This window comes from Corythoichthys intestinalis, chromosome 3 (genome assembly GCF_030265065.1).
Source record: "Corythoichthys intestinalis isolate RoL2023-P3 chromosome 3, ASM3026506v1, whole genome shotgun sequence".
In the NCBI taxonomy this organism is placed as follows: domain Eukaryota; kingdom Metazoa; phylum Chordata; class Actinopteri; order Syngnathiformes; family Syngnathidae; genus Corythoichthys; species Corythoichthys intestinalis.
Genome location: NC_080397.1, coordinates 55,410,903 through 55,438,281, shown reverse-complemented (window position 1 = coordinate 55,438,281; position 27,379 = coordinate 55,410,903). Strand labels below are relative to the sequence as shown.

Genomic DNA, 27,379 nt, shown 5'->3' with positions numbered 1-27,379 from the left:
GGCTAAGCAACATTACTCTGTGTGACCCATTACTTCCATTTTCTAAAATGGCGACAATCAACAAAAAACAATCAACAAAAAAAAGAAAGTTGACTTTGACGGCCTACGCTTCAAGGATAGGTGGAAATTGGACTATTTCTTCACTAAAATACGCAACAACTGTGTCTTGCCTCATTTGTAAAGAGACAGTCGCTGTTTTTAAAGATTTCAGTGTGAGGCGATATTACCAAACAAGACACGCCGACATGTACAACAAGATTACAGGGAAGATCCGCAGCGAGAAATCGAAGCAACTTGAAGCTAGTTTGATTTCACAGCAGTAGTATTTTGCAAGAGCCCGAGAGGCGAAAGAGAACGCCACAAAGGCTAGTGGCGAGATTGTTGAAGTTATTCATTAAAAAAATAATAAAGCAAATGTGACACACTGAATGGCTAGCTAAATTTTGCTTAAATATATTGTTCCACGTAAAGGACGTCAGCCAAGGTCGGCCCCCCACATTTTTACCACGCCAAATCTGGCCCCATTTGCAAAAAGTTTGGACACCCCTGCCCTAACCGAAGTAAAGTACTGTGATAAAATTTTGATGTATCATTTCAAAATAAAAAGTACTTTGAAAATTGCCCATTTTTGCTGTCATTTCGCCTGATTTCAAAAATTGAAAAAGTTTGACCCCGGACGTCAACGTTGCGTGCAGGTGTCGCCAGAGTTGGATTGCACTTCACATGGGAGGAGGCCCCGTGGGGCAAACTTTAGGGTCAAGGGTCAAAGGTCAGGAGCGATGCGGCCTCTGTCTTCAAATTGCGAAAAGTTGACTGATTTGTAGCATTCTGTCCTACAGTTAAAGACGCTCTCTCTGATTCAGTCCAGTCGGATCATCAGTCCAGACTGTGGGGTGGTACCCCAACCCTGGCCCGATTGGCCAGTTTTTCCGGTCTGCAATCTGTGACCGAACCCACTCCGATTGAACATCCCCTCCAGGGTGGCAGCTCTGAGTTTTTTGTAAAACAAGTTTATGAATGAGTTGAAAGTGTATTTAAACAATGAGCACTAATTCCGGTTGCTTACTGCACTTTAGGCCCACATAGTCTAGTCAAATCATTTTCTCCACCTTGTTTTGCACGTTAAAGACTATTTAACAGATGAATGTGAGATTATTCCACTTCAGTAAATATTGCCATTTGTTCTTATCAAGCACATGCATCTAAAAGTTGGTCATTTTTTACCTAAATCAAGAAAAACCTGCTTTCAGATAATGTTTTGAACCATATTTATTCTGGAATTAAGAATATTTATGACATTTCAAAGCTTTTTAAAGATTAAATATAGGAATTTATTTTAAGGAGGTGTGTTTTTGGCCAATGTAAAAGAATCCTAAATGCCTTTGTTCGGTGAACTTTTCCCCGCAGAATATATAAAATACGTATACACAGATGAGCTGATTCATTCATATTTTAGGTCAATTTGTCTGTGTTGTCTTTTCTATGGTAGTTGCAGGCGGTTGAATACGGCTGTTTGCAGGGGCAGACTGGGACTAAAAAGCAGCCCTGGACTTTGACTCAGCCCAGCCCACAAGAATTGCTATATGAAGGGAAACACAGACCCCCTAGGGGGGGTCCGGGGGCATGCCGTCCCGGGGATAATTTTTTTTTTTTTTTTTTTACATTTTATTGTAAAATGCATCAATTTCGTGCACTTTGAGAGAAAATGAAGAAAATGTGTCTAGACTGTGACTGTCTGACTTGGGGCGCTCAAAGTACTGCAAGGCTGAACTGGAGTTGGATTCATTTTCTGTACTAGCTCTATGATCAACCTGAATAAACAAATGAAAGAATTTATTTTTCAAAGCAAGTTTTATGTATCCAGTTGATTATAATATATCTCTATATATAAAATGACTTCATTGTTTATGCCATAATTCAGTGGTCTCCAAACTATTACACATAAGGCCGCAGCGGGCGAAGGATTTCATTCCAACAAAACAAGACAACACCTATCCACCAATCTGGTGTCTTACAAGAGTAATCTTTTGATTGCAGTCAGGTGCTGTTTGTTTTAGCAGAAACTTCTTTGGTTAAACTGTCGGTACTCGATCGGTTGAAACAAAAACCAGGCCCCACAGCGGCCCTTGAGGACCGGTTTAGAGACCCCTGCCATAATTAATCTTGCCATACAAATAATACATTTCAATGAAACTACAATAAACATTTCAATACAAATCCTGTATACAGTGCCTTGCAAAAGTATTCGGCCCCCTTGAATCTTGCAACCTTTCGCCACATTTCAGGCTTCAAACATAAAGATGTGAAATTTATTTTTTTTGTCAAGAATCAACAACAAGTGGGACACAATCGTGAAGTGGAACAACATTTATTGGATAATTTAAACTTTTTTAACAAATAAAAAACTGAAAAGTGGGGCGTGCAATATTATTCGGCCCCTTTACTTTCAGTGCAGCAAACTCACTCCAGAAGTTCAGTGAGGATCTCTGAATGATCCAATGTTGTCCCAAATGACCGATGATGATAAATAGAATCCACCTGTGTGTAATCAAGTCTCCGTATAAATGCACCTGCTCTGTGATAGTCTCAGGGTTCTGTTTAAAGTGCAGAGAGCATTATGAAAACCAAGGAACACACCAGGCAGGTCCGAGATACTGTTGTGGAGAAGTTTAAAGCCGGATTTGGATACAAAAACATTTCCCAAGCTTTAAACATCTCAAGGAGCACTGTGCAAGCCATCATATTGAAATGGAAGGAGCATCAGACCACTGCAAATCTACCAAGACCCGGCCGTCCCACCAAACTTTCTTCTCAGACAAGGAGAAAACTGATCAGAGATGCAGCCAAGAGGCCCATGATCACTCTGGATGAACTGCAGAGATCTACAGCTGAGGTGGGAGAGTCTGTCCATAGGACAACAATCAGTCGTACACTGCACAAATCTGGCCTTTATGGAAGAGTGGCAAGAAGTAAGCCATTTCTCAAAGATATCCATAAAAAGTCTCGTTTAAAGTTTGCCACAAGCCACCTGGGAGACACACCAAACATGTGGAAGAAGGTGCTCTGGTCAGATGAAACCAAAATTGAACTTTTTGGCCACAATACAAAACGATATGTTTGGCGTAAAAGCAACACAGCTCATCACCCTGAACACACCATCCCCACTGTCAAACATGGTGGTGGCAGCATCATGGTTTGGGCCTGCTTTTCTTCAGCAGGGACAGGGAAGATGGTTAAAATTGACGGGAAGATGGATGCAGCCAAATACAGGAACATTCTGGAAGAAAACCTGTTGGTATCTGCATAAGACCTGAGACTGGGACGGAGATTTATCTTCCAACAGGACAATGATCCAAAACATAAAGCCAAATCTACAATGGAATGGTTAAAAAATAAACGTATCCAGGTGTTAGAATGGCCAAGTCAAAGTCCAGACCTGAATCCAATCGAGAATCTGTGGAAAGAGCTGAAGACTGCTGTTCACAAACACTCTCCATCCAACCTCACTGAGCTCGAGCTGTTTTGCAAGGAAGAATGGGCAAGAATGTCAGTCTCTCGATGTGCAAAACTGATAGAAACATACCCCAAGCGACTTGCAGCTGTAATTGGAGCAAAAGGTGGCGCTACAAAGTATTAACGCAAGGGGGCCGAATAATATTGCACGCCCCACTTTTCAGATTTTTGTTTGTTGAAAAAGTTTAAATTATCCAATAAATTTTGTTCCACTTCACGATTGTGTCCCACTTGTTGTTGATTCTTGACAAAAAATTAAAATTTTATATCTTTATGTTTGAAGCCTGAAATGTGGCGAAAGGTTGCAAGGTTCAAGGGGGCCGAATACTTTTGCAAGGCACTGTACATAACCTTCATTGGAAAGTATTAACCAGAAAACAAAACGATATATAAATGATTAATTATACTACCTAAACTTTAAAGTAAAGCCATTCATTTTATTAATATTTTGTTATATTTCTTCTGAATTAATATTGCTACTGCGTGTGCATACGTTGTTTTACAGCTAAAATATTTTTCTTAGGAGAGTGATAGTAGGACTAGCATACTGTAACTTGAACACAATTGCAAACGGGTACATGGGCTAGCTGGCACTAACCCTTTAATTGTCATTTATTTAATTTTAAATGTAGCTACCTGGTGGATAACAACTGCCAGTATACCGAGCGAATAACCCTCTTCATCCCTACTTACTTTCCCTGCGTTTGTCTGGGGAACTTCCATATCATTGCCCACCTCCCTCTTCTTTTCTCTCTCCCTGCACCGGTTGCACGTCAGCGCCAGAGCGGCTGCCGCTCCCACACTCACCATCGCCGGGGGCTGGGCTGTTGACTTGTTACCCGACGTGGCCGTTGCAGCTTGCGAAAATATTTGTCAACTTGAGACATTTTAATGCTTCGCTCTCCAGTTTCTTTAAGTTTTTCTCCCTAACCTTCTCAGCGCCACCCTTCTCTTTTCTTTTTTTGCCACCACCATCCATATTGACGCTCGTCGCTATTTTGCTTCCACAAGGAACCAATGAAGGCTACTCTGTCACAAAGCTAAACATGCACGTTCAATGAGCTCTTATGAGGAGGACATCCCACTTTTACAAAGGCTTGGAGTTAATGTGAGAGCCGCATATGAATGCCCTTTATTTTGAATTAGTGCTTTTATGTTTATTACTTTACATTTCACTTCAAAGTAATGGCAATTTTGTTGTGCCAGTTGATGTTCATCAAGCGTTAATTGTTTATATGATTAATTAAAGGTAATTGGCTCTAAGTAAAGCTTGTCATAATTTTATCGCATCAGGCGGGTCGGCTCTCAAGCTCAATGAGGACCAAGTCACATCTCCAGGTCCTCCTCTGAGAACCTGGGCAAAAAAAATATGTGCACCCCTGGTTATAATGCATTTCAGGGCTTACCCATGGTATTTATTTTTTGTTCTGTAGCAAGTTTAAGGCAAAGTTGCACCAGCTACGCCCTTCACGTCAGCTTGTGCATCAGCATTAGCAGCATTATCAACATGACCTGCTGTAGCAAATACACCATCATCAGCAGCAGTAGCAGCATGCAGCAGCAGCACAACAATAACCACCACCACAAGGTGATGATGAAGACTGGCAATGTCAAATACTACGCGCCTGTGCGCTTTGTGGCCAATCCGCACAGGGTCACAAAAAATATTAAAAAAATTTTTTTTTTTTTAAATAGACCTACACGGTCAAGGCATCCATGTCCAATGGACTTTCTGGCAGATCTTTTGAAAAACTTTGTAAATTTTAAGGAGGCGGTCAATGACCTTGTAAAATAAAACACATTGATACGTACGACGTGTAGGCGCTCCCGTCAGGAGTGACATTTCACGCGGGTGGCTGTTTTTCGGCACAACGCCGGATATTTACAACGAAGTCCGCCAAAACATTGTTACCGACTAGGCTGCTACGAACAACCTCGCTTTGACAATAAACAGCTGAATGAAATTAAGAGCGCTGTGTCATATGCTGGTGTTTTGAAGTAATGAGCAGACGTGACCTAAGCGGCGCTTGTTAACTTTTTTAATGCGCGCACACACTAGATATCATGAAATGGCACACTGGATTAGAGCCTAGTTCGAGCCTAAAAAATCCAGCCCGACCCGACACGGCCCGCTGGTATTGAGGCCCGACCCGGCCCGAGCTCGATCACTTAACTAGATTTGCAGGCCCGAGCCCGAAAAACCCGATTTTTTTTTTTTTTTTTTGGAGTGACGCGGAAAAAGCGCAGCAGCAGCAATTTATTTTCATTTCTTCGAGTTGGCAGAAAAAAACGCAAGTTTTCTTAATGTTTAAATAATCTACATATTTTTTTGAGAATTATCAAAGCATTCACACAACGAAATAACGCTGGGAAAGTTTGTTAAACATATTTCTGAGTGTGTAGGATATTGTTCTCACATGGACGCGCCTCTCTGACAAGGAGAGGGAACAGCAGCAAAAAAAAAAAAAAACAAACTACAAATGCTTTGAAATAACATTCTTTATTGTAACGACAACAATACCAAAATAAAAAGTAAAAATGAAATAAAAGCTTTAAATTGCGGGCGGGCCTTGACTGCAGTCGGCAACTTGCGGCCCCCGCCTCATGTCTTGCTCTTTATTACTGTGAAATAAGGGAAATAATTAGACCGGCTCTGACAAAAAATGGCGATTTGAACAGCAGGATATTATGGCTTAAACTTATACTGGTTATATTTTTTGGTCGTCGTCGTGGAGAAATAAAATTGCGTCCACTGTGGCAGGTTTCAGTGACGTTCTCCGGCACCGGCGCGCTGTAGATGGTCCACAGTCACTCCGGAGCACTTATGCGGCCGGTATACATTGAACAACAGGATATAATGGGAACGATTGGCTCCGGCGCTAGTTTTTGCCGGACTTGGAACGAAGATGCATTTTGCGCAGTTGGTAACGAGGAATCCGAACTTTTAACAGCACGTGTGCCGCACGTGCGCACGCACGTGCACGCGAGGCGATAAGTCGCAGCGGAAAAATTACCGCCTTCATTTTTATATATCACGCGATAAATGGAATTATTGCATATTGCGACAGGCTTATGGTCAGCCATTGGTACGCAAAAGCGTATGGAAGCCGTTGAGGGCCAGCGCGTTTGTCTATGTCCGGTGCGCATGCGCGCATGCGGACCACTTATGTGCACCCCTGATTATAACACTTGCAAAGGAAATTATGTTATTTTTTTATCGACCTACTGACCTCCTACTCCTTTGTGAGGATGTACAGTCGAAATGGCTTAACGTGACATTGATGTCCTACTCTGCCATCAGTAGCCACTGACGCACAAAGCAGAAGGCTTCCTGGGCCATCTGCCATTCTTCTGCGCTTTCGGCCTGGAGATCGTTACGGAAGAGTTTGGAGAGGTCATAAAACTGCCACATCTCCTCGAACGTGAAGGACCGGAAGCTGCCATGCCCGCAGATGGCCCGGTCGATGTTCTGCTCCAAGTGGCATGACACCGGAGGGAATATATCCACGTAGCGTAGAAGCTGCTCCTTCAGGCACCACTCCCCAGTTTTGGTGTCGCACCTTCCCTTCTGTCGTCGCCTCTCCTTTACGTGGCCATCGAGGAGACCTTTTAAAAGAGCATGCACAGTTGGTTTAAACCGATTTTTTGGGGGGGGACAAAGACACACAATCCACTGCCTATTATCAATTTCTTATTTATACTCACTACTTTATATAGCCGACATCTTCCTCCATAAGCCACATGAAGGTCTTGCCTTTGTATTTCCCAAAGGTTACCGTGAGCTGGCCGAGAATCTGCTGGTTTGTTGGAGCTGCGGTGACGGCAAGGCAGTTTTTCCTAGCTGTTAAGCGTAAAAAAAAAAACATCAGACAAGAAGTACGGCAAGGCAGTTTTTCCTAGCTGTTAGGCGTTAGAAAAACCATAGGACAAGAAGTAATAATATAGCTCAATTCGTTTTTTAAATGAAGGAGATGTTTTTTTTTTTAAAAGGCATCAGCAGACCTGTGAAGTTTCACGATTTGGTCAGGAGACTCCCGATTTTGACCCCAATGCTCACGCCTCACGATTAGAAAGGCAAATCTCCCGATTTTCCAAAAATGTCAATTTTTTTTTTTTTTTACGTTTTTGTTTGTCACCGTTTTGTAACGATACCATTCGGCCCGATTCGGAAAGTGACCAACAACGAATAGCCTGGCCGTCTCCGACTTCCCTGCCCTCCCTCCCCTTCAGAGCTGGAAAAGCCAAAAACAAACATCTGACAGGGAGGGAAGAGGCGAAGCACCACCCACTTCCCAAGATGCTGGCACTAATAAACCGGCTTTTAGACTGGTTCAAGTCTTTATTTTGGAAGGAAGAGATGGAGCTGACCCTGGTCGGCCTCCAGTATTCGGGAAAAACGACGTTCGTCAACGTAATTGCCGTAAGTCTTACCTGCCAGCGATAGCTAACTAGCCTAATGCTAATAGCATTAGAGCTAATGATGGGAGAACGATGACGAGGAAGAAGTCGCTGCTTTACTCTGTGTTTTCGTGGATCAAACATCATGGAATATTAAACCACTGCGGTCCTACCCCCACAATATATGAATTTAAGTGAGAAAGGGTATCGTTACTTACTTGAAGTTTAATCATTTAGATTCGCTATTATGCTAAAGCTAAAGTGTATACTATACACTTTATTACATTATATCATTATTACTGTGCTGAAACAAAAAATATACAGTTTCAATTCTAGGTTACAATTCAATTAAAAAACTGCCATGACAAAGATACTTTTAAAAACAAATATGATTAATTTTCTAAATGATGTAATTAATGTTTTTAATGTTGCTGATTTAGTCTGATGAAACCCTAATTGGAGTGATGGTTGATGAGATGAAGAGGCTGCTGAGGAAGCTGATGTCCAAATTTGTGCAAATGGATGTGATCAGGAAAGCTGAGGATATCCTAGATGTTGATTACAGGAACAAGGAGAACTGGCATGACACAGGCAACATAGCAGTATCACATGATGCCAGACAATACATGGAGCAAGTTGAAGACTATCTCTGATGCCACCAAAAAAAGAGGTTCTTTGACAGTGTAGTTAATTTTTACACAAGTGTTGTGACCAAAATGAACTTGAAAAAAAATGGTTGCATTTTGTCTTAGCGATTGTCGCGCGCGCGCGCGCGTCATTGGGGTTGGCAAACAGAAATCTCCCTATTTGCAATTTCTACAACTTAACAGGTATGCATCAGGAACAATACCTTGTTTGTACATGTACTTCTCAGGCGTGGTTTAGGCAGCAAAGCATGGTGGCCGGTCATCGCTTCTGAAGTACACTGAGAAACACCAAGGCAAGTGTCAACACAAAAGCAGGACATGACACGGAGGAAAAATTCTAGACGATGGTAATAATAAAATTGCGTTTTTGTTGGTTGTGAAGAGGATGCCTTGAATCCTAGCTGGCAATTAGAAAAAGAAAAATGACGATGTTCAGGGATGTTAAAATGTTGAGAGGGGTGTCTTGAGTTCATCTAATTCCCAAATTCCAAATAAAAACGAAGTTATTGGGGGAAATGCAAAATTGGCCCACTTACAAAATGATGACGTCTCTTTAGTACAGTATTTCTGTTTTGTTTAAGTTTTTTTGTAATCCAAATAGGGAGCATTTACAGTGTGGGCATCATGCTATGCATTTTAAATTGCGCCATCAATTGAAAACAATGCTAATACAGAGTCGTTTTGACGGACAAGTGGGCGGAACCCTACAGCGAACACGTGGTACGTGGGTAGGCTCTATAGGGAGGATCACGTCACAACAAAAATGCATTGAACACAAGTGAAATGAATGAGTTACTGGTTGAATTTGTGATTAGTTACAAGTAATACAAGACGTATAGCACACGGGGTTATTGAACGTTAAGGTTACGTGCGTGCCTGCACATGGCTAATTATTATTAGCGCGGCGCAACGCGCACAACACAACTTATCTACACACCAACTAGCCTAGCTAGCGTTAGCTCGAATTGGTAATTGAAAAACAACACTCGGTTTGCATCATTTTTGGCGAATTTCATACACAATATTTACCTTTTCAGCTTGTCGACTGAGTGCGTGGTCTTTTCGCCGATTGGGTCTTTTGAGCCAATCACAAGCGCGTCGTAAGGAGGAGGCGGGCCGCCGCGGTCTACGTTCGCGGAGCCAATCACAGGCGTCCATGGTCGTAGGCGAGGAGAGCCGATTGGCCGCTGCCGAAAAAAGGGGGCGAACCGCGGTCGACATTTCGGCCAACGGCGACGTGGGATTTTCTACAGCAAAAGGAGGAGGCGGGCCGCGGTCTACGTTTCGGCCAACGGCCGCGCGCCGTCTACGCTCGTCCACAGTCTACAGTTGCACGCTCCGAGCTCCGACTTCAGCGACCGGGCCTCCTCCCACGTGAAGATGTGGGCATCCAGCCATCATTTCATGGGAGATTTTAGAGTAGGTGGCGCTCATGTTGAGTTTGATGCCATTGGGAGCCTCAGTGACAAGCTTCAACAGCACATTGTCATCTACATTAGGCGCTTTCGCACTGTTGTAACTATACGCAGTTCCTCGACCCTTTTGGGGGTGGATGACGTCATTTTGTGTGTTCAGATATGTAGGAACCTAGGACGCGGACCTCGTCTTCCGAGCTACATTTTAGCTCCGGCTCTGAAGTGAGTACTTTCCACGGGCCCCAGGAACGATATTACGTAGCTCTTTGGTGATTCGCTGAAATCAGCGGCAAATACGCCCCTTACTTTTCACGCATCACGTGAACACTTACATCCTTAGTAAACACGTCAAATACATTGTTTTACACTTACCCGTAGCCTCCTTTGTCTTCTATGGTCGTCGGCTATACCCTTTCAGTCTCCATGAAACGAAGAAACATCGCTTGCCTTTGGCTCTGTTGTCTTTTAATGTGTGCCACCAGTCTCGTCGTTAGACGCTGGGATTGCTCGCTGATGGAAACGATTCCCTTCAAACATGCAAGAATTGCTGCGGTGTCTTCAGTGGTCTCCATTTCGTTGTCTTCCGTTTAGCTCATGCGCCGCTGCTTGGTGTGGCGACTGGCGAGTAAATAATGCATCACTGGCGCAGACTATAACGTCACAGCATGTCGAATTGGGCGTAGTACCCCATGTGCGAACACGACTGCTTCGCGAAGGATAGCTCCTCTAACTACAGGAGGGCGCGATAGTTAAAGGAGCCAAGTACTCAAATTCCTACAGTGCGAAAGCGCCTATTGTATCACAAAAGTGTGTACACCCTAGTGTTGTATCGGTCGCGAACGATTCGTTCTTTTTGAACGAATTGTTTGGGTGAACGAGACCGAACTAATCACCATCTGCACTGATTCGTTCTATGAAGTTGGTGGCGCTTGTTCGCTGCGTGGGAGGGCGTTGAGCAAGCGGCAGCGTCTTCTGACATCGCACACGACCAATCAGACGCCAGCCTCATCGCGGGCAGGGGAGGGAGCGGAAACAGAATCATGGCGTATGTCACTCATTTCCACGTGTGGCCAATAAGCAGCCAGCGTGCAGGCAGGGGGGAAAGACTGAGTTTTGTCACTTCCCGTTCAGTGATTCGGTCCTCCGGTTCCTGACCTAGCTTGCTGCTAACTTGACTTTCCAGTAATGACTATGCGGTGAACGAGTCATAAAATGAAAGGAAACGACTTTGTCACATATTTGTTAACGTGGAGCCTATCAAATGCTGCTCAAAAAGACAAAAACACCACACAAATCTAGCGAGCATGGTTTAGTGTTCTACTTTTCTCAACAGACTCGGGACTGTGCCTATGACGATATACTATCAAATTTACAGTAATTTAAAACACACGTAGCTACGAGGCAAGCAAAACCTGAGCTGCGGTCGCGTGACGGCAGTGAAGCGGGCAGAGAACTGTCACTATATGGAGGCTTCATGGCAGCGATATGTACCTCATATGTGCACAGAAAAAAAAATAATATTTAGTATGATCACCATAATACTGATTTGCAATGAAACTGTATATACATGTCAATTTTTTCCGAGTGTTTTTTTTTTTTTCCGTGTCAGAGGGTGTCGGTTGGTTTGACAAATTATGTCAATCCGTCCATCATGTGCTACTCAAGCGCCCCAAAAACAAAGCGCGCGGACACGGGAGATGTCGCAATATGTCTACATTTTTCTTAACAGACTAATAAGAGTAGAAAGGCGAAATCATAAAGCAAACAATTATTTCTCGTCAGCATTTGACGATCTGAGATGCGGGGACGACAGGGGAGCTGACCGGATTATTTTATTTATTAATACCAGTGCAAAAATTCAAAACGATCATCTTAATAATAAAAAACAAAAATACAACAGAGCGAGAGGTTAATATGATGTGTTGGCCGTTCCATAATTAGAAATTAAACTTTCGATTTATTTTTATTTTCGTGACAGCAAGCATGCCGCGTTGGCTGTTAGCAGCAGCATTGTATATGTGAGCAAGATCATGCTAAAGAAAGTCCGTGCGCCCCCGACCCCAAACCCCGACTTCCCCCTCAAAAGGAAAATGTTTAACCGTGTCCTAATTCGAAATGCAAGCACGAGCCATGACTTTGAGCCCATAGAACTAGGACAGACGACGCGGAAGTCCTCCCTCGCTTTTGCAGCAGCGGGAGGGAGACGAGGCTGTCTCTGAGAGCAGAATGATATCGCCTGTCACTCATTTCTGAAACTACGACGAGTGGTCAATGTGCAAGAGAGGGAGGGACCAAGCAATGTCACTTCCCGTTCAGTTATACTGCGAAGCGGTCTTTGGTGATTCGTTCGGCAACGTCACTTCCCGTTCACTAACCGAACGATTCATTTGGGTGGGGAGGGAGATGAGGGGGGCGAACGATTCGTTGAACGATTCGTTTGAACGAATCGTTTTACTGAACGAACCGGAATGGATTCGTTTACTCAAGTGAACGACAGATCCCGTCACTAGTACACCCCTCGCATTTCTGCAGATATTTAAGTATGTCTTTTCATGGGACAACACAATGAAAAGTAATGTTTGCAGCTTATATAATAGAGGTAATGTATTTTCCCCTCAAAATAACTCAAAATATAGCCATTAATATCTAAATCCCTGGCAACAAAAGTGAGTACACCCCTTAGTGAAAGTTGTCAATATTAACATACAGTACAACATGTCAACTGTCAATATTTTGTGTGGCCACCACTATTAGCCAGAACTGCCTTTACTCTCCTGGGCATGGAGTTGATCAGAGCTTTACAGGTTGCCACTGGAATGCTCTTCCACTTCTCCATGACGACGTTGCGGCTGCCGGATATTTGAGACTTTGCGCACCTCCACCTTCCGCTTGAGGATCCGCCAAAGATGTTCTATTGGGTTCAAGTCTGGAGACATGCTTGGCCAGTCCATCACCTTTACCCTCAGCCTCTTTGGGAAAGCAATGGTCATCTTGGAGGTGTGTTTGGGGTCATTGTCATGCTGGAACACTGCCCTGCGACTCAGTTTGTGGAGGAAGAGGGTCATGCTCTGCTGCAGTATTTCACAGTACATGTTGGGAGTTCATGTTTACCTCAATGGAATGTAACTCTCCAACACCTGCAGCACTTATGCAGCCCCAACCATGACATTCATACCACCATGCTTGACCGTAGGCATGACACACTTATCTTTGTACTCCTCACCTGGTCGCTGCCACACATGCTTGAGACTATCCGAAGCAACCAAACAAATTAATCTTTGTCTCATCAGACCAGAGGACATGGTTCCAGTAATCCTTGTGCTTTGTTCATATGTCTTCAGCAAACTGTTTGCGACTTTCTTGTGTACCATCTTCAGAAGAGGCTTCCTCCTGGGGTGACAGCCATGCACACCAATTTGATGTAGAGTGCGGCATATGGTCTGGGCACTAACAGGCTAACCCCCCACCTCTTCAATCTCTGCAGCAATGCTGACAGCCCTCCTGCGACGATCTTTCAAAGAAAGCGTTTGGATGTGACGCTCAGCTTCTTTGGTTGACCAACCCCAGACCTGTTCTGAGTGGACCCTGCTCTTTTAAAACGCAGGATGATCTTAGCCACAGTGCTGAAGCTCAGTTTCAGCGTGTTGGCAATGTTCTTGTAGCCTTGGCCATCTTCATGTAGCGCAACAATACGTCTTTTAAGATCCTCAGAGAGTTCTTTGCCATGTGGTGCCTATGTTGGAACTTTCAGTGACCAGTATGAGAGAGAGAGTGTGAGAGCTGCACTACAAATTTGAACACACCTGCTCCCTATGCAAACCTGGACCAAGTAACACTAACGAGTCACGTGACATTTTGAAGTGAAACTGACAAGCAGTACTCATTTTGGACATTTAGGGATGTAGTTTCTAAGGGGTCTACTCACTTTTGTTGTCAGGGGTTTTAAATATTAATGGCTATATTTTGAGTTATTTTGAGGGGAAAATAAATTAACTCTATTATATAAGCTGCTTTTCATTGTGTCAGAGTGTCATTTTGTCAGTGTTGTCCCATGAAAAGATATCTTAAATATCAGCAGAAATGCGAGGGGTGTACTCACTTTTGTGATACACCGTATTGTCTAATGGCTTTACTGTGAGTATAACTTCGAAGCACAGTATGTAGGCAGGGTTGGAAATTTATGTTTCAAATACAGGGAGTCTTACATTACGAATGAGTTCCGTTCCTACGTTGGCGACGGAACCCGAATTTCTGCGTAAGTCGGAATGAACCCTTTAACTAAAAATGCCTTTCTGTGCTTTTGTCTCCCGACTTCTATCTCTGCGCTGAGCTGACTTACCAGCCGCAAGCTTTCCATAGAACTGATGCGCTTTTCAAAAAAAAGCGTGTAAAGGAACAATTTGTATTTTACGTGCTATGTTGTAGTGTTGTATCGGTCGCGAACGATTCGTTCTTTTTGAACGAATTGTTTGGGCGAACGAGACCGAACTAATCACCATCTGCACTGATTCGTTCAATAAAGTTTGTGCTTGTTCGCTGCGTGGGAGGGCGTTGAGCAAGCGGCAGCGTCGTCTGACATCGCACACGACCAATCAGACGCCAGCCTCATCGCGGGCAGGGGAGCGAGCGGAAACAGAATCAGGGCATCTGTCACTCACTTCCACGTGTGGCCAATTAGCAGCCAGCGTGCAGGCAGGGGGGAAAGACTGAGTTTTGTCACTTCCCGTTCAGTGATTCGGTCCTCCGGTTCCTGACCTAGCTTGCTGCTAACTTGACTTTCCAGTAATGACTATGCGGTGAACGAATCATAAAATGAAAGGACATGACTTTGTCATATATTTGTTAACATGGAGCCTATCAAATGCTGCTCAAACAGACAAAAACACCACACAAATCTAGCGAGCATGGTTTAGTGTACTACTTTTCTCAACAGACTCGGGACTACCCATGACGACACACTATCAAATTTACAGTAATTTAAAACACGGGTAGCTACGAGGCAAGAAAAAAACTGAGCTGCGGTCGCGTGACGGCAGTGAAGGGGGCAGAGAACTGTCACTATATGGAGGCTTCATGGCAGCGATGTTTACCTCATATGTCCACAACGTGGAGTCTATCAAATGCTGCTCAAACAGACAAAAACACCACGCAAATCTAGCGAGCATGGTTTAGTGTACTACTTTTCTCAACAGACTCGGGACGACCTATGACGACATACTATCAAATTTACAGTAATTTAAATCACGGGTAGCTATGAGGCAAGCAAAAGCTGAGCTGCGGTCGCGTGACGGCAGTGAAGGGGGCAGAAAACTCACTATATGGAGGCTTCATGGCAGCGATAATTACCTCATAGGTGCACAGAAAAAAAATATTTAGTATGATCACCATAATACTGATTTGCAATGAAACTAAATACATGCCAATTTTTTCCCAGTGTTTTTTTTTTCGTGTCAGAGCGTGTCGGGTGTTGGTTTGACAAATTATGTCAATCCGTCCATCATGTGCTACTCAAGCGCCCAAAAATAACGCACGTGGACACGGGAGATGTCGCAATATGTCTACATTTTTCTTAACAGACTAATGAGAGTAGAAAGGCGACATCGTAAAGCAGACATATCCAAAGTGTGGCCCGGGGTCAAATTTTATCCGGCCCCCAGCCTCTGTCATAAGATCAATAACGTCTGGCATGCACCCAGACTTAATAAATTGGTCAGCAGTACTGCTACCAGCATATGAAGTAGCTTACACATTAAATGCTGCTCCTCATTTACCCACTAAAAGGCAGCAGCCCTTTAAGCAACATTTCCCCATGTGACCCTTGACTTCTAATTTTCTAAAATGGCAACAATCAACAACAACAACAACAACAACAAAAAGTTGACTGCGACGGCCGACGCTTCAAGGATAGGTGGACATTGGACTATTTCTTCACTAAAATACGCAACAATTGTGTCCGCCTCATTTGCAAAGAAATAGTCGCTGTTTTTAAAGGGTTCAATGTGAGGCGATATTACCAAACAAGACATGCTGACATGTACGACATGATTACAGGGAAGATACGCAGCGAGAAATTGAATAAACTTGAAGCTAGTTTAATTTCATCTGTGTCATTGTAGACCACTTGATGGCGCCCTAGAGTAAATGAAGCACAATGAAGCTTTGCTACATGTGCAAACCAATTGGCTGCAAAGCTTCATTGCTTCATTTGGCCATCACTACTAAATACTGTTGAAGCGGTATGCAATGTTAAGAGTCTTGTTAGCTCCAATTGCTGTGTCCAACCGCTGTAGCTCTGCTGCTCTCTGTGAACTCTCTATTCACGCCGGAGCGCGCGCGGCTCTTAAATGTCTCTATCACGTGACTGTGTCGTAGCCGGTAACGCGCTCGGCCAAATAGACACACAAGTACGGAAGGTGAATTATGCCAAACAAAGGGTCACCACAATGTAATTATCATCATTTTAAAAATTTAAGTGACTGGTAAAAATAGATTATGACCGGATTTTTATGACCCTGTCAGTCAAAATGACAGACAACGAAAAAGTCTAGCGCAACCTCTGAGCGGGTGTTTGATTCGGTCAGCGAGAACTAAACACCAGTCGATTGCAATCCAAAGATTTATAACATAGAAGTATCAAAATACATTTGGAATTGTTTTATATATACCAAAATGTCCTTTGTTGCCTTGAATTCCAACATGTTTCCTATTTAAATACGACAAAAAGTTAGCTATTTTTTATCTATTTACTAAATCTTTAGCCACAGGTGCTTTTTAACTGAACTAAATTGGAAGTGGTAAAGTACACTATTTAGTAATTTCAACCATCACACTAGTTGTTTCACACAGTATTTAAAAAACATTTTATATCAAGTACATTCCACTGAAAAAAAAACCCCGATACAGTAAAGAAAAAGCACCACATCTCTTTCCAGGAATCATAACTTTATTCAGATTTAAGTTCTATTTTACTTTGATCACCATATATATCGATGAAGAATATCAGAGGAATTTGCCAGTCAAAATCGAAGTGGCTGTCTTGAAACGTTTCCATTCTTAAAATGACACCCTATCTGCCAGTCTGTCAAATGAGAGAGAGAAAAAAAGACAGGCTCAGGGAATGATTTTAAAATTAGAAACAAAAAAAACGAAAATAGAACTGTGCTAGAGATTTTAGTCATGTATGAGCATTAAAAAGGAGGCGTTTGGGTCAACCTGATAGCAAAGGTTTTTCTCTTATTCAAACAGCGCAGGCGTTGGATTTACATGACAAAGTGTACATGCTGCACAAAAAAAATGGGGAAAAAAAGGGTAGTTCAATATTTACAATTTTTTTTTTCTTTTTTAAAGTTAGCTGCTTCTCACATACAGGCCTATTATCCATCAATCAAGCCCCCTTATTACAAACACGGACATTACACATTTCATTTTGTGGTTTTAATTTTCAATTTGGAACAGATATCTGTACGTATTGAATAGGGTTGTGCATCCTTTGGAATTGAACGGTTCCGATTCTGATTCCACTTTTCGATTCCGGTTCCGAACGATTCCGATTCTTTTAAGAGGCGGAGTCAAAAAAAAAAAAACAAAAAAAAAAGGCAGTGTCAAAAACATTGCACAGTTTATATTAAAGTTCTTCTACTTCTCGATGATTTTTTAAATTATATGAACTTCTCATAGGGCTATTTTTGTATATAAATATCAGTCTGTGAACTTAAATGTGATGAGGATTCTTTCCACAACAGTGCACTTTCACAAAGGTGTTCATTTTTCAGAGAAAACATTTACACATATTCTTTTGCCATACATGCACCTTAGCTGGGAGCTATGACCAAGCATTAGTATACAGTGGGGCAAATAAGTATTTAGTCAACCACCAATTGTGCAAGTTCTCCTACTTGAAAAGATTAGAGAGGCCTGTAATTGTCAAGATGGGTAAACCTCAACCATGAGAGACAGAATGTAGAAAAAAACCCCAGAAAATCCCATTGTTAGATTTTTAAAGAATTTATTTCCAAATTAGGGTGGAAAATAAGTATTTAGTCACCTACAAACAAGCAAGATTTCTGGCTGTCAAAGAGGTCGAACTTCTTCTAACGAGGTCTAACGAGGCTCCACTCGTTACCTGCATTAATGACACCTGTTTAAAGTCATTATCGGTATAAAAGAAACCTGTCCACAATGTCAGTCAGTCACACTCCAAACTCCACTATGGCCAAGACCAATGAGCTGTCGAAGGACACCAGAGACAAAATTGTAGACCTGCACCAGGCTGGGAAGACAATCTGCAATAGGTAAAACGCTTGGTGTAAAGAAATCAACTGGGGGAGCAATTATTAGAAAATGGAAGCCATACAAGACCACTTATCGTCTCCCTCGATCTGGGGCTCCATGAAAGATCTCACCCCGTGGCGTCAAAATGATAACAAGAACGGTGAGCAAAAATCCCAGAACCACACGGGGGCACCTAGTGAATGACCTACAGTGAGCTGGGACCACAGTAACAAAGGCTACTGTCAGTAACACAATGTGCCGCCAGGAACTCAAATCCTGCACTGCCAGATGTGTCTCTCTGCTGAAGAAAGTACACGTCCAGGCCTGTCTGCGGTTCGCGAGAGAGCATTTGGATGATCCAGAAGAGGACTGGGAGAAAGTGTTATGGTCAGATGAAAACAAAATAGAATTTTTTGGTCGAAACACAGCATCTGAAGAACACCATACCCACTGTGAAGCATGGGGGTGAAAACATCATGTGAAGCATGGGGGTGGAAACATCATGCTTTGGGGCTGTTTTTCTGCAAAGGGACCAGGATGACTAATCTGTGTAAAGGAAATAATGAATGGGGCCATGTATCGAGAGATTTTGAGTGAAAATCTCTTTCCGTCAGCAAGGGCATTGAAGATGAGACATCGCTGGGTCTTTCAGCATGACAATGATCCCAAACACACAGCTAGGGCAACAAAGGAGTGGCTTCGTAAGAAGCATTTCAAGGTCCTGGAGTGGCCTAGCCAGTCTCCAGATCTCAACCCCGTAGAAAATCTGTAGAGGGAGTTGAAAGTCCGTGTTGCCCAAAGACAGCCCCAAAACATCACTGCTCTAGATCAGATCTGCGTGGAGGAATGGACCAAAATACCAGCAACAGTGTGTGAAAGGCTTGTGAAGGGTTACAGAAAACATTTGCCCTCCGTTATTGCCAACAAAGGGTATATAACAAAGTATTGAGATGAACTTTTGGTGTTGACCAAATACTTATTTTCCACAATGATAGCAAATAAATTCTTTAAAAATCAAACAATGTGTTTTTCTGCCCCCCCCCCCACACACACACAAACACACACATTCTGTCTCTCATGGTTGAGGTTTACCCATGTTGACAATTACAGGCCTCTCCTATATTTTCAAGTGGGAGAACTTGCACAATTAGTGGTTGACTAAATACTTAATTGCCCCATTGTAAGTTTGTCTATTGATTATAATTTGATGTAAATGAGGCAAAATAATAAGGTTTCCTTATTTGTAAAACCAATACTGTTGTGTTTACAGACAAATGCAATGTTTATGTTGTAACAACACTAGTTAGGCCAGTGAATGGCACTGTAGGCGTGTGTACGTATAATGCAGAGACAAAGCGATGAGAGCATCCGGCTAGGATGCTATGTGATGTGATGCTATGTGGTTTCTGCTATGTGCTTACATTAAAAAAAGTATTGGAATGCTTCTTTCTAAACAAGCAACACGACAGATTCTAAAATAAAAGATGCTTTTAATACTGTTGATTTTAACGAAGGCGGCAACGTACTACGTACAGTAGCTGCTTATATAGCTACATTAGCATTTATAGTTTTACTTACTTGGTTCTTACTGGTTAGAGGACGAGGACCGGTGCAGTGTGTCAAATGCGCGGTACTCAGCTATGCACTTGGCACTTATATTCCATGAAGCCAGAGGTGTTTAATCCTATTGGTTGTGCAGCAACCTTTGCATGATATACAGTGGGGCAAAAAAAGTATTTAGTCAGCCACCAATTGTGTCAGTTCTCCCACTTCAAAAGATGACAGAGGCCTGTAATTTTCATCATAGGTGTACCTCAACGATGAGAGACAAAATGAGGAAAAAAAATCCAGGAAATCACTTTGTCTGATTTTTAAAGAATTTATTTGCAAATTATAGTGGAAAGAATTATTCGGTCACTTACAAACAAGCAAGATTTCTGGCTCATACAGAGCTGTAACTTGGTAACACTTTATAATAACTATCCGTTTTACTAGTTAATAGATCATTAGTAAACTATTGATAAATGATTTATTGTTGATTTGTGAAGTATTTGTTAACAGTTTGTTAAGCATTTACAGGGTGTCCTTAACCTGAAACACAGTTTGTGTAGAAACGTTTCAAGTTTTCGTGTGTAACGTTTGGCATTTCTATCTTTTCAGGTTAAGAAATGGCGTTCACTTCAAAAGAAAAGACATTTTGATAAGGCATTTTGCAGGCAGCGCTCATGTTGCACATTTATGAAAATCTGCCATAGAACCAACAAATATTTGTACTTTTCTTTGTATATTTAACCAATAAAACTTAAAGGGGAACTGAAGAGCTTTTCAGATTTCGCTCTTAAGTGTTTTACTCAGTTGAATTGTATTAAATGCGTCATTCGCTCTCTCAAAAAGTCACATAAAAAAAAAAATAATAATAATTGACCGCGTAGTTTTTTAGTTATGGCCATAGCAACACCATAGCAACGAGGGACGCGCCGTCCTGCCGACTCCTACCTCATGACGTAACTTCCAGGAAGCCTCGCCACCACTCTGAATGCGGAAATATAGCACCATGCTATCCTCGCCAAATATTGCAAACATTTTCTGGGTTTTACTCGGGATTCGTCATGCCATCTCGATGTGTAGCGATGAATTACTCACAGGAAGATTCGAGACTCTAGGAGTGGTCCCAAAAAAACGTCTCCTGCAAAGGTTTGGACCGTTTTTGTTAGCATGCATACAGGTCCCCAATTGGCTCATTGTTTTCATCATTTCAGCCACGACAGCTTTGAAAACCTACAATACAACCTTGGTTTTACAAAGACGTAAGTAGAACATTAATGGCTTTTTTTTTTTTTATATATAAACGAAGGGGGACTCCTACTGCCTGTTTGTTGAAGTGTGACATTTTAATTTTTTTTTTTGCTGTTGCCCTGTCATAAGTAGATAGGTTGGCTGACATGTCATCTACTCATGTGATTTTATTACTATATCAATAGGTGTTATGTAAATTCAAATGTCCCCAGCACCAAATAGGTCCTTGGCTCGTTGTTTTTTATACTTCAACTGTGGTCTGCCTATTTGAAGAGGGAACAATAGCATCAAATAGATGCTGCTATGACTGGGGCATTATTATTTGAACACCAAGAAATTATTATTAAATTAAAATTTGGATTTATCCAATATTTTCATGCTGCTGTGATTTTTTTTTTTCTCCAGGAAGCCAAACATAAAAAATGAAGTGGCGGAAACCCTCAACACAATGAAAAAAGCGTTGCACGTCAGTTGCCACCCAGTTTCCCAAAATCAAGAGAGAGTGGGTCGAGTCATATGATGACCCAAGTGATGCGGTGTCCAGCGATGACGACTGAAGAGATCCTATGAGGCCTGCCAGATGCTGAATTTCTTCCGTCTGCGACATCAGATGACGATGATTTAGGAGAAATAAATGTAGCAAATTTTGATGACATGAAATCATAAACTAGTCATATATACAGTACACATTTTTTAAAAGAAAAATCTAGTTACCTTTATATTTTAATGATAATGCATTATCTTTGTATAGAGAACACTTCATGCTACAGAAAAGAGTAAATACATATTTCCCACTGCCATTATCATTTTTAAATGTTGCGCTAGTCCGTTGCTATCCTAACTTTGTGTTCCTTACTAAAATTATGCTCTTTGATGTGTGCCATTGTGTGCTTGGTATAACATGTTGTGTCACAATCTGACAACGAAAGCTAATGCTGATTCAACATAAATCTATCATTTATTATTGTGGCCTATTGAATATTTTTTCAGAATGTAATATAATTACAATATATTATATACCAATAGAATACATTAAACAGTCAACAAAATGTGTCAATGTTGTTTACAATTTATGTTTTTTTTTTTTTTAAATGTAATTCATGCCCCTGTCAGTGCTTCAGCCTCCTCAAGTTTGGCTCTCACGTCTGGGATCTCCTGATGACACAGGCATACTCTTGGAAGGGTAATTACTTGACGGTTTACAGCAACACCTGGAAAATAAAACGGTTTTGTCATTTATTTTGAAATATCAATAACACATCATTCATTTAGCCACATTTGGGCTAGCTTTATCATATTTAGATCGGTAGGAGCTGTCCCATTACCTAATATCCAGTTTTAGCTATGTGTAGAGCATGGAAAAATATACAACCATGTAATCGCATTCTAATAAAAAAATCCCGATGCTGGACCTACCACTTACTCTCCCGTTCGTGAAGTGTCGAGCTGTCAATTGGCGTCATGACGCCATCTGCTGTGTCAATAAATCGCCGTCATCTGACGCCTCAGGTTAAAACATGTAGGGATTAATTGTAGTTCATCTTTCCTGGGAGCCTTTGCCATCGGTAGCGTCACGAAAGAGCAATCCTGAATGGTTACCCATGGTGGAAATATCACTGACATCGTTGTTGCTGCTATGCTCGCTGTGGGTAGTCTTCTGGTGCCTACGTCACACTTCCGGGTTTGCGAAGGGACCATTAACGGAGTGCAAAAAAACTAAAAAATCGCAAATTATCCTTACAATTACGTGTTGATAATGTCATGGTTGTTTTGACGAACTCGTCCAAAGTCTATATTCATAAAATTACACCAAAATCCGGAAAGGTCTTCAGTTGCCCTTTAAGACCTTCAACATAAAGTGTATATAGTTTTATTAAGATCCATCTACTAGCATGGGCATTTAGAATGGGGTCAACCATATTGGAACACCCTGTAAATGCTTAAAAAACTGTTAACAAATACTTCAAAATCAACAATAAATCATTTATCAAACGTTTACTAATAATTTGTTAACTAGTAAAACGGATAGTTATTATAAAGTGTTACCTGTAACTTCTTTAAGAGGCTCCTCTGTCCTTCACTCGTTACCTCTATTAATAGCACGTGTTTGAACTCATTCTCAGTACAAAAGACAACTGTCCACAACCTCCACTCCAAACTCCTCTATGGCCAAGACCAAAGAGCTGTCAAAGGACATAAAAGAAACAAAATTCTAGACCTGAATCTTGCTGGGAAGACTTCATCTGCAATAGGTAAGCAATTTGGTGTGAAGAAATCAACTGTCGGAGCAATTATTAGAAAATGGAAAACATGCAAGACCACTGATCATCTGCCTTGATCTGGTCACCCTGTGGGCTCAAAAGGATCCCAAGAACAGTGAGCAAAAATCACAGAATCACACGGGGGGAGCTCGTGAATGACCTGGGGAGAGCTGGGACCAAAGTAATAAATGCTACTATCAATACCACACTCTGGCACCAGGAACTCAAATCCTGTAGTGCCAGATGTGTCCCCCTGCTTAAGCCAGTACACGTCCAGGCCCATCTGAAGATTGCTAGAGAGCATTTGGATGATCCAGAAGAGGACTGGGAGAATGTCATTTAGTCAGATGAAACAAAAAATTTTGGTAGAAACACAACTTCTCATGTTTGAAGGTGAAAGAATGCTGAATTGTATCCATACCTACTGTGAAGCATGGGAGTGGAAACATCATGCTTTACCACATTTTTCCTACAAAGGGACCAGGACACCTGATTCGTGTAAAGGAAAGGATAAATGGGGCCATGTATTGTGAGATTTTGAGTGAAAACCTCCTTCCGTCAGCAAGGGCATTGAGGATGAAACGTGTCTGAGTCTTTCAGCATGACAATGATCCCAAACCTATTGCCCGGGAAACAAAGAGTAGCTTCGTAAGAAGCATTTCAAGGTCCTGGAGTGGCCTAGCGGGTCTCCAGAGCTCACCCATAAAATCTTTGGGAGGAGTTGAAAGGATGGAGCATGGAGGCATGAGCCAAAATAACTGCAACAGTGTGTGAAAGCCTTTGAAGACCTACAGAAAACCTCTGTCATTATCAGTTAAGGGAATATCACAAAGCATTGAGATGAACTTTTGTTCTTGACCAAATACTTATTTTCCATCATAATTTGCAAATAAATTCTTTAAAAATAAGACGTTATTTTCTGGAATTTTTTTTCTCATTCTGTCTCCCATCATTGAGGTGCACCGATGAAGAAAATTACAGGCCTCCGTCATGTCTTTTTTGCCTCACTGTAGTTGCACTGAGCTGACTGGTCTATTTTTTTTTTTTTTTGGAAAGTTGACCCAAACTTTTGAGCACCGCCGCCGCACCGTGTACATTGTTGTGATCAAGGTGCAATGCACAAACACGCTTCATGTGGCGTCTTCGTGGTTTTCGGCAGCAATGTTTTTCCGCTCGGTCGGGGCATCGAAACATGGAATCGAAATTTGAAAATTCGAACGGCTCCGGGAGCATCGGAGTGTTAGAACCGGTTCCCATCGATGCTCAGTGCCAAACCCTAATATTGAAACTGTACTTGATGCATGAACTTGCTCTTACAGTTTTGTCAGTCAACGTCAACAAACAGCCACAAGTCCTCTTTTCATCATAGTAATTGTCATTTGAACAAGCTTACAGTGTCATTCCTGTGCATGTAACACATTGTGAAAAGAACTAAGCATTCCAAACACTTTTTGAAATACAACGTAAATACGATGCTCTATATGGACACGGACTTGAAAGTAGGCCTGAACGATATTGGAAAAACTATTGCTGCGATTTTTTGGGGGGTTTGCAATATATTGCGATATTATATTGCGATATTAAAAAATATAGTTATATATTATATATATTTTTTTTTTAAAGAAATTTTTACTAGATGACTTGAATAGCTGTTTGGAAAGACTTTGGATGACTCATCATCGTACAGTATTCCATCGTTTTTCGCGGTTAATAAGGACCAGAACCCGCCGCGATAAGTGAAAAACCGCGTAGTAGCGCATACCCCCCCTTTTTTTTTTGGTGTGTGTGTGTGTGTGTGTGTGCTCAATGTATTTATTCAGCTCTGGCACTGGAAAGAGATACATTTTAAAGATGCCCCGATCGATCACGTCATTTTCAAAGTATCGGAATCGGCAAAAAAAATATCGGAGTTTAACGCAATTAACGCATGCGCAGCACGACCCATTCACGCATTGCCGTTACAGCCTATAATATCGCTGTTTTGCTTAGATACAGTGATAAAAGCCAACGCCAAGCAAGTGAAGTACGTGCAAGTATTCACTAAAGCCGTGCAATTAATGAGCAGAAGCTTTACAACACTCCCAAAGTGACTATGTACAGGACTGTCTCAGATAATTAGAATATTGTGATAAAGTTCTTTACTTTCTGTAATGCAATTAAAAAAAACAAAAATGTCATACATTCTGGATTCATTACACATCAACTGAACTATTTCAAGCCTTTTATTATTTTAATATTGCTGAATTTGGCTTACAGCTTAAGAAACCTCAAAAATCCTATATCAAAAAATTAGAATACTTCCTCAGACCAAGTAAAAAAATAATTTTATAACAGCAAAACTAAATCAAACATTTGAAAATGTCCATTGATGCACTCAGTACTTGGTTGGGAATCCTTTTGCACGGATTACTGCATCAATCCGGCGTGGCATGGAGGCAATCAGCCTGTGGCATTGCTGAGGTGTTATTGATGCCCAGGATGCTTCGATAGCGGCCTTCAGCTCATTTGCATTTGTAGGTCTGGTGTCTTTCATCTTCTTCTTAACTATACCCCACAAATTCTCGATGGGGTTCAGGTCAGGGGAATTAGCAGGCCAATCAAGGACAGTGATGCCATGGTCAGTGCACCAGTTACTGGTGGTTTTGGCACTGTGGGCAGGTGCCAGATCATGCTGGAAAATGAAATCCTCATCTCCATACCTGTAGCCGTATTCCCATGGTCAAGCCACTTCTGAACTCAAGACAACGGAAGAAGCGTCTGACTTGGGCTATGGAGAAGAAGCACTGGACAGTTGCAGAGTGGTCCAAAGTCCTCTTTTCAGACGAAAGCAAGTTTTGCATTTCATTTGGAAGTCAAGGCGCCAGAGTCTGGAGAAAGGCTGGAGAGGAGCAAAATCCAAGTTGCTTGAAATCCAGTGTGAAGTTCCCACAGTCAGCAATGGTTTGGGGAGCCATGTCAGCTGCTGGTGTTGGTCCACTGTGTTTCATCAAGTCCAGAGTAAATGCAACTGTGTACCAAGAAATTTTAGAGCACTACATGCTTCCATCTGCTGAAAAGCTCTATGGAGATGAGGATTTCATTTTCCAGCATGATCTGGCACCTGCCCACAGTGCCAAAACCACCAGTAACTGGTGCACTGACCATGGCATCACTGTCCTTGATTGGCCTGCTAATTCCCCTGACCTGAACCCCATCGAGAATTTGTGGGGTATAGTTAAGAAGAAGATGAAAGACACCAGACCTACAAATGCAAATGAGCTGAAGGCCGCTATCGAAGCATCCTGGGCATCAATAACACCTCAGCAATGCCACAGGCTGATTGCCTCCATGCCACGCCGGATTGATGCAGTAATCCGCGCAAAAGGATTCCCAACCAAGTACTGAGTGCATCAATGGACATTTTCAAATGTTTGATTTAGTTTTGCTGTTATAAAATTATTTTTTTACTTGGTCTGAGGAAGTATTCTAATTTTTTGATATAGGATTTTTGAGGTTTCTTAAGCTGTAAGCCAAATTCAGCAATATTAAAATAATAAAAGGCTTGAAATAGTTCAGTTGATGTGTAATGAATCCAGAATGTATGACATTTTTGTTTTTTTAATTGCATTACAGAAAGTAAAGAACTTTATCACAATATTCTAATTATCTGAGACAATCCTGTATTTTGTGGGAGTCACTTTGGAGCAGTTGGACAAGGATTGATCATTTTCTTAACCCATGCAATATACCCAACGCAGAGAAGATATAGCATTTGCTGCAACCACACACTGTCATCGTTGCACCACTTCCACACAGTCATGGCCACTTCCCATCATGCATTTGGGCAAATTCTATTCAAACACTTCGTTTAGTTCAACAAATACACTAGATACCAATATTTAGTCACAATATACAAACTCACATTTATCCTTTAAGAATTACAAGTCTTTCTATCAGTGGATCCCTTTCACAGAAAGAATGTTAATAATGTTAATGCCATCTTGTGGATTTATTGTTATGATAAACAAATACGGTACTTATGTACAGTATGTTGAATGTATAAATCAGTCTTCATCTTTCCATTCCAACAATAATTTAC

General features: G+C 41.8%; 1 protein-coding gene and 2 long non-coding RNA genes across 8 annotated transcripts in view; 1 reads left to right on the top strand and 2 right to left on the bottom strand.

The window, feature by feature from the left end:
• Window positions 1-5,070: 5,070 nt before the first annotated feature.
• LOC130913271 (uncharacterized) lies at window positions 5,071-12,012 on the bottom strand. 2 transcript variants are annotated; one of them, XR_009062745.1, is made up of 4 exons: window positions 8,762-12,012; window positions 7,219-7,354; window positions 6,744-7,119; window positions 5,071-6,135 (listed from the first exon to the last, which is right to left on the bottom strand). It is a non-coding gene; the product is annotated as an uncharacterized LOC130913271 (long non-coding RNA). The 2 variants fall into 2 exon arrangements; XR_009062744.1 differs by having other exon boundaries at window positions 5,071-7,119.
• A 1,970-nt stretch (window positions 12,013-13,982) lies between these two features.
• LOC130912987 (mitochondrial import receptor subunit TOM70-like) overlaps window positions 13,983-27,379 on the bottom strand; it is a 112,114-nt gene continuing 98,717 nt past the window's right edge. For 2 of the 5 annotated variants that reach the window (XM_057831209.1, XM_057831210.1), the window contains exon 14: window positions 13,983-17,051. In XM_057831209.1, the coding sequence (XP_057687192.1) occupies window positions 17,040-17,051 (12 nt within the window). In that variant the 3' untranslated portion in view covers window positions 13,983-17,039. The remainder of the gene's footprint in view (window positions 17,052-27,379) is intronic. The other 3 variants (XM_057831206.1, XM_057831207.1, XM_057831208.1) reach the window with 2 other exon arrangements.
• On the top strand, window positions 20,775-22,085 carry LOC130912989 (uncharacterized). Its single transcript, XR_009062686.1, has 3 exons — window positions 20,775-20,938; window positions 21,004-21,051; window positions 21,446-22,085. It is a non-coding gene; the product is annotated as an uncharacterized LOC130912989 (long non-coding RNA).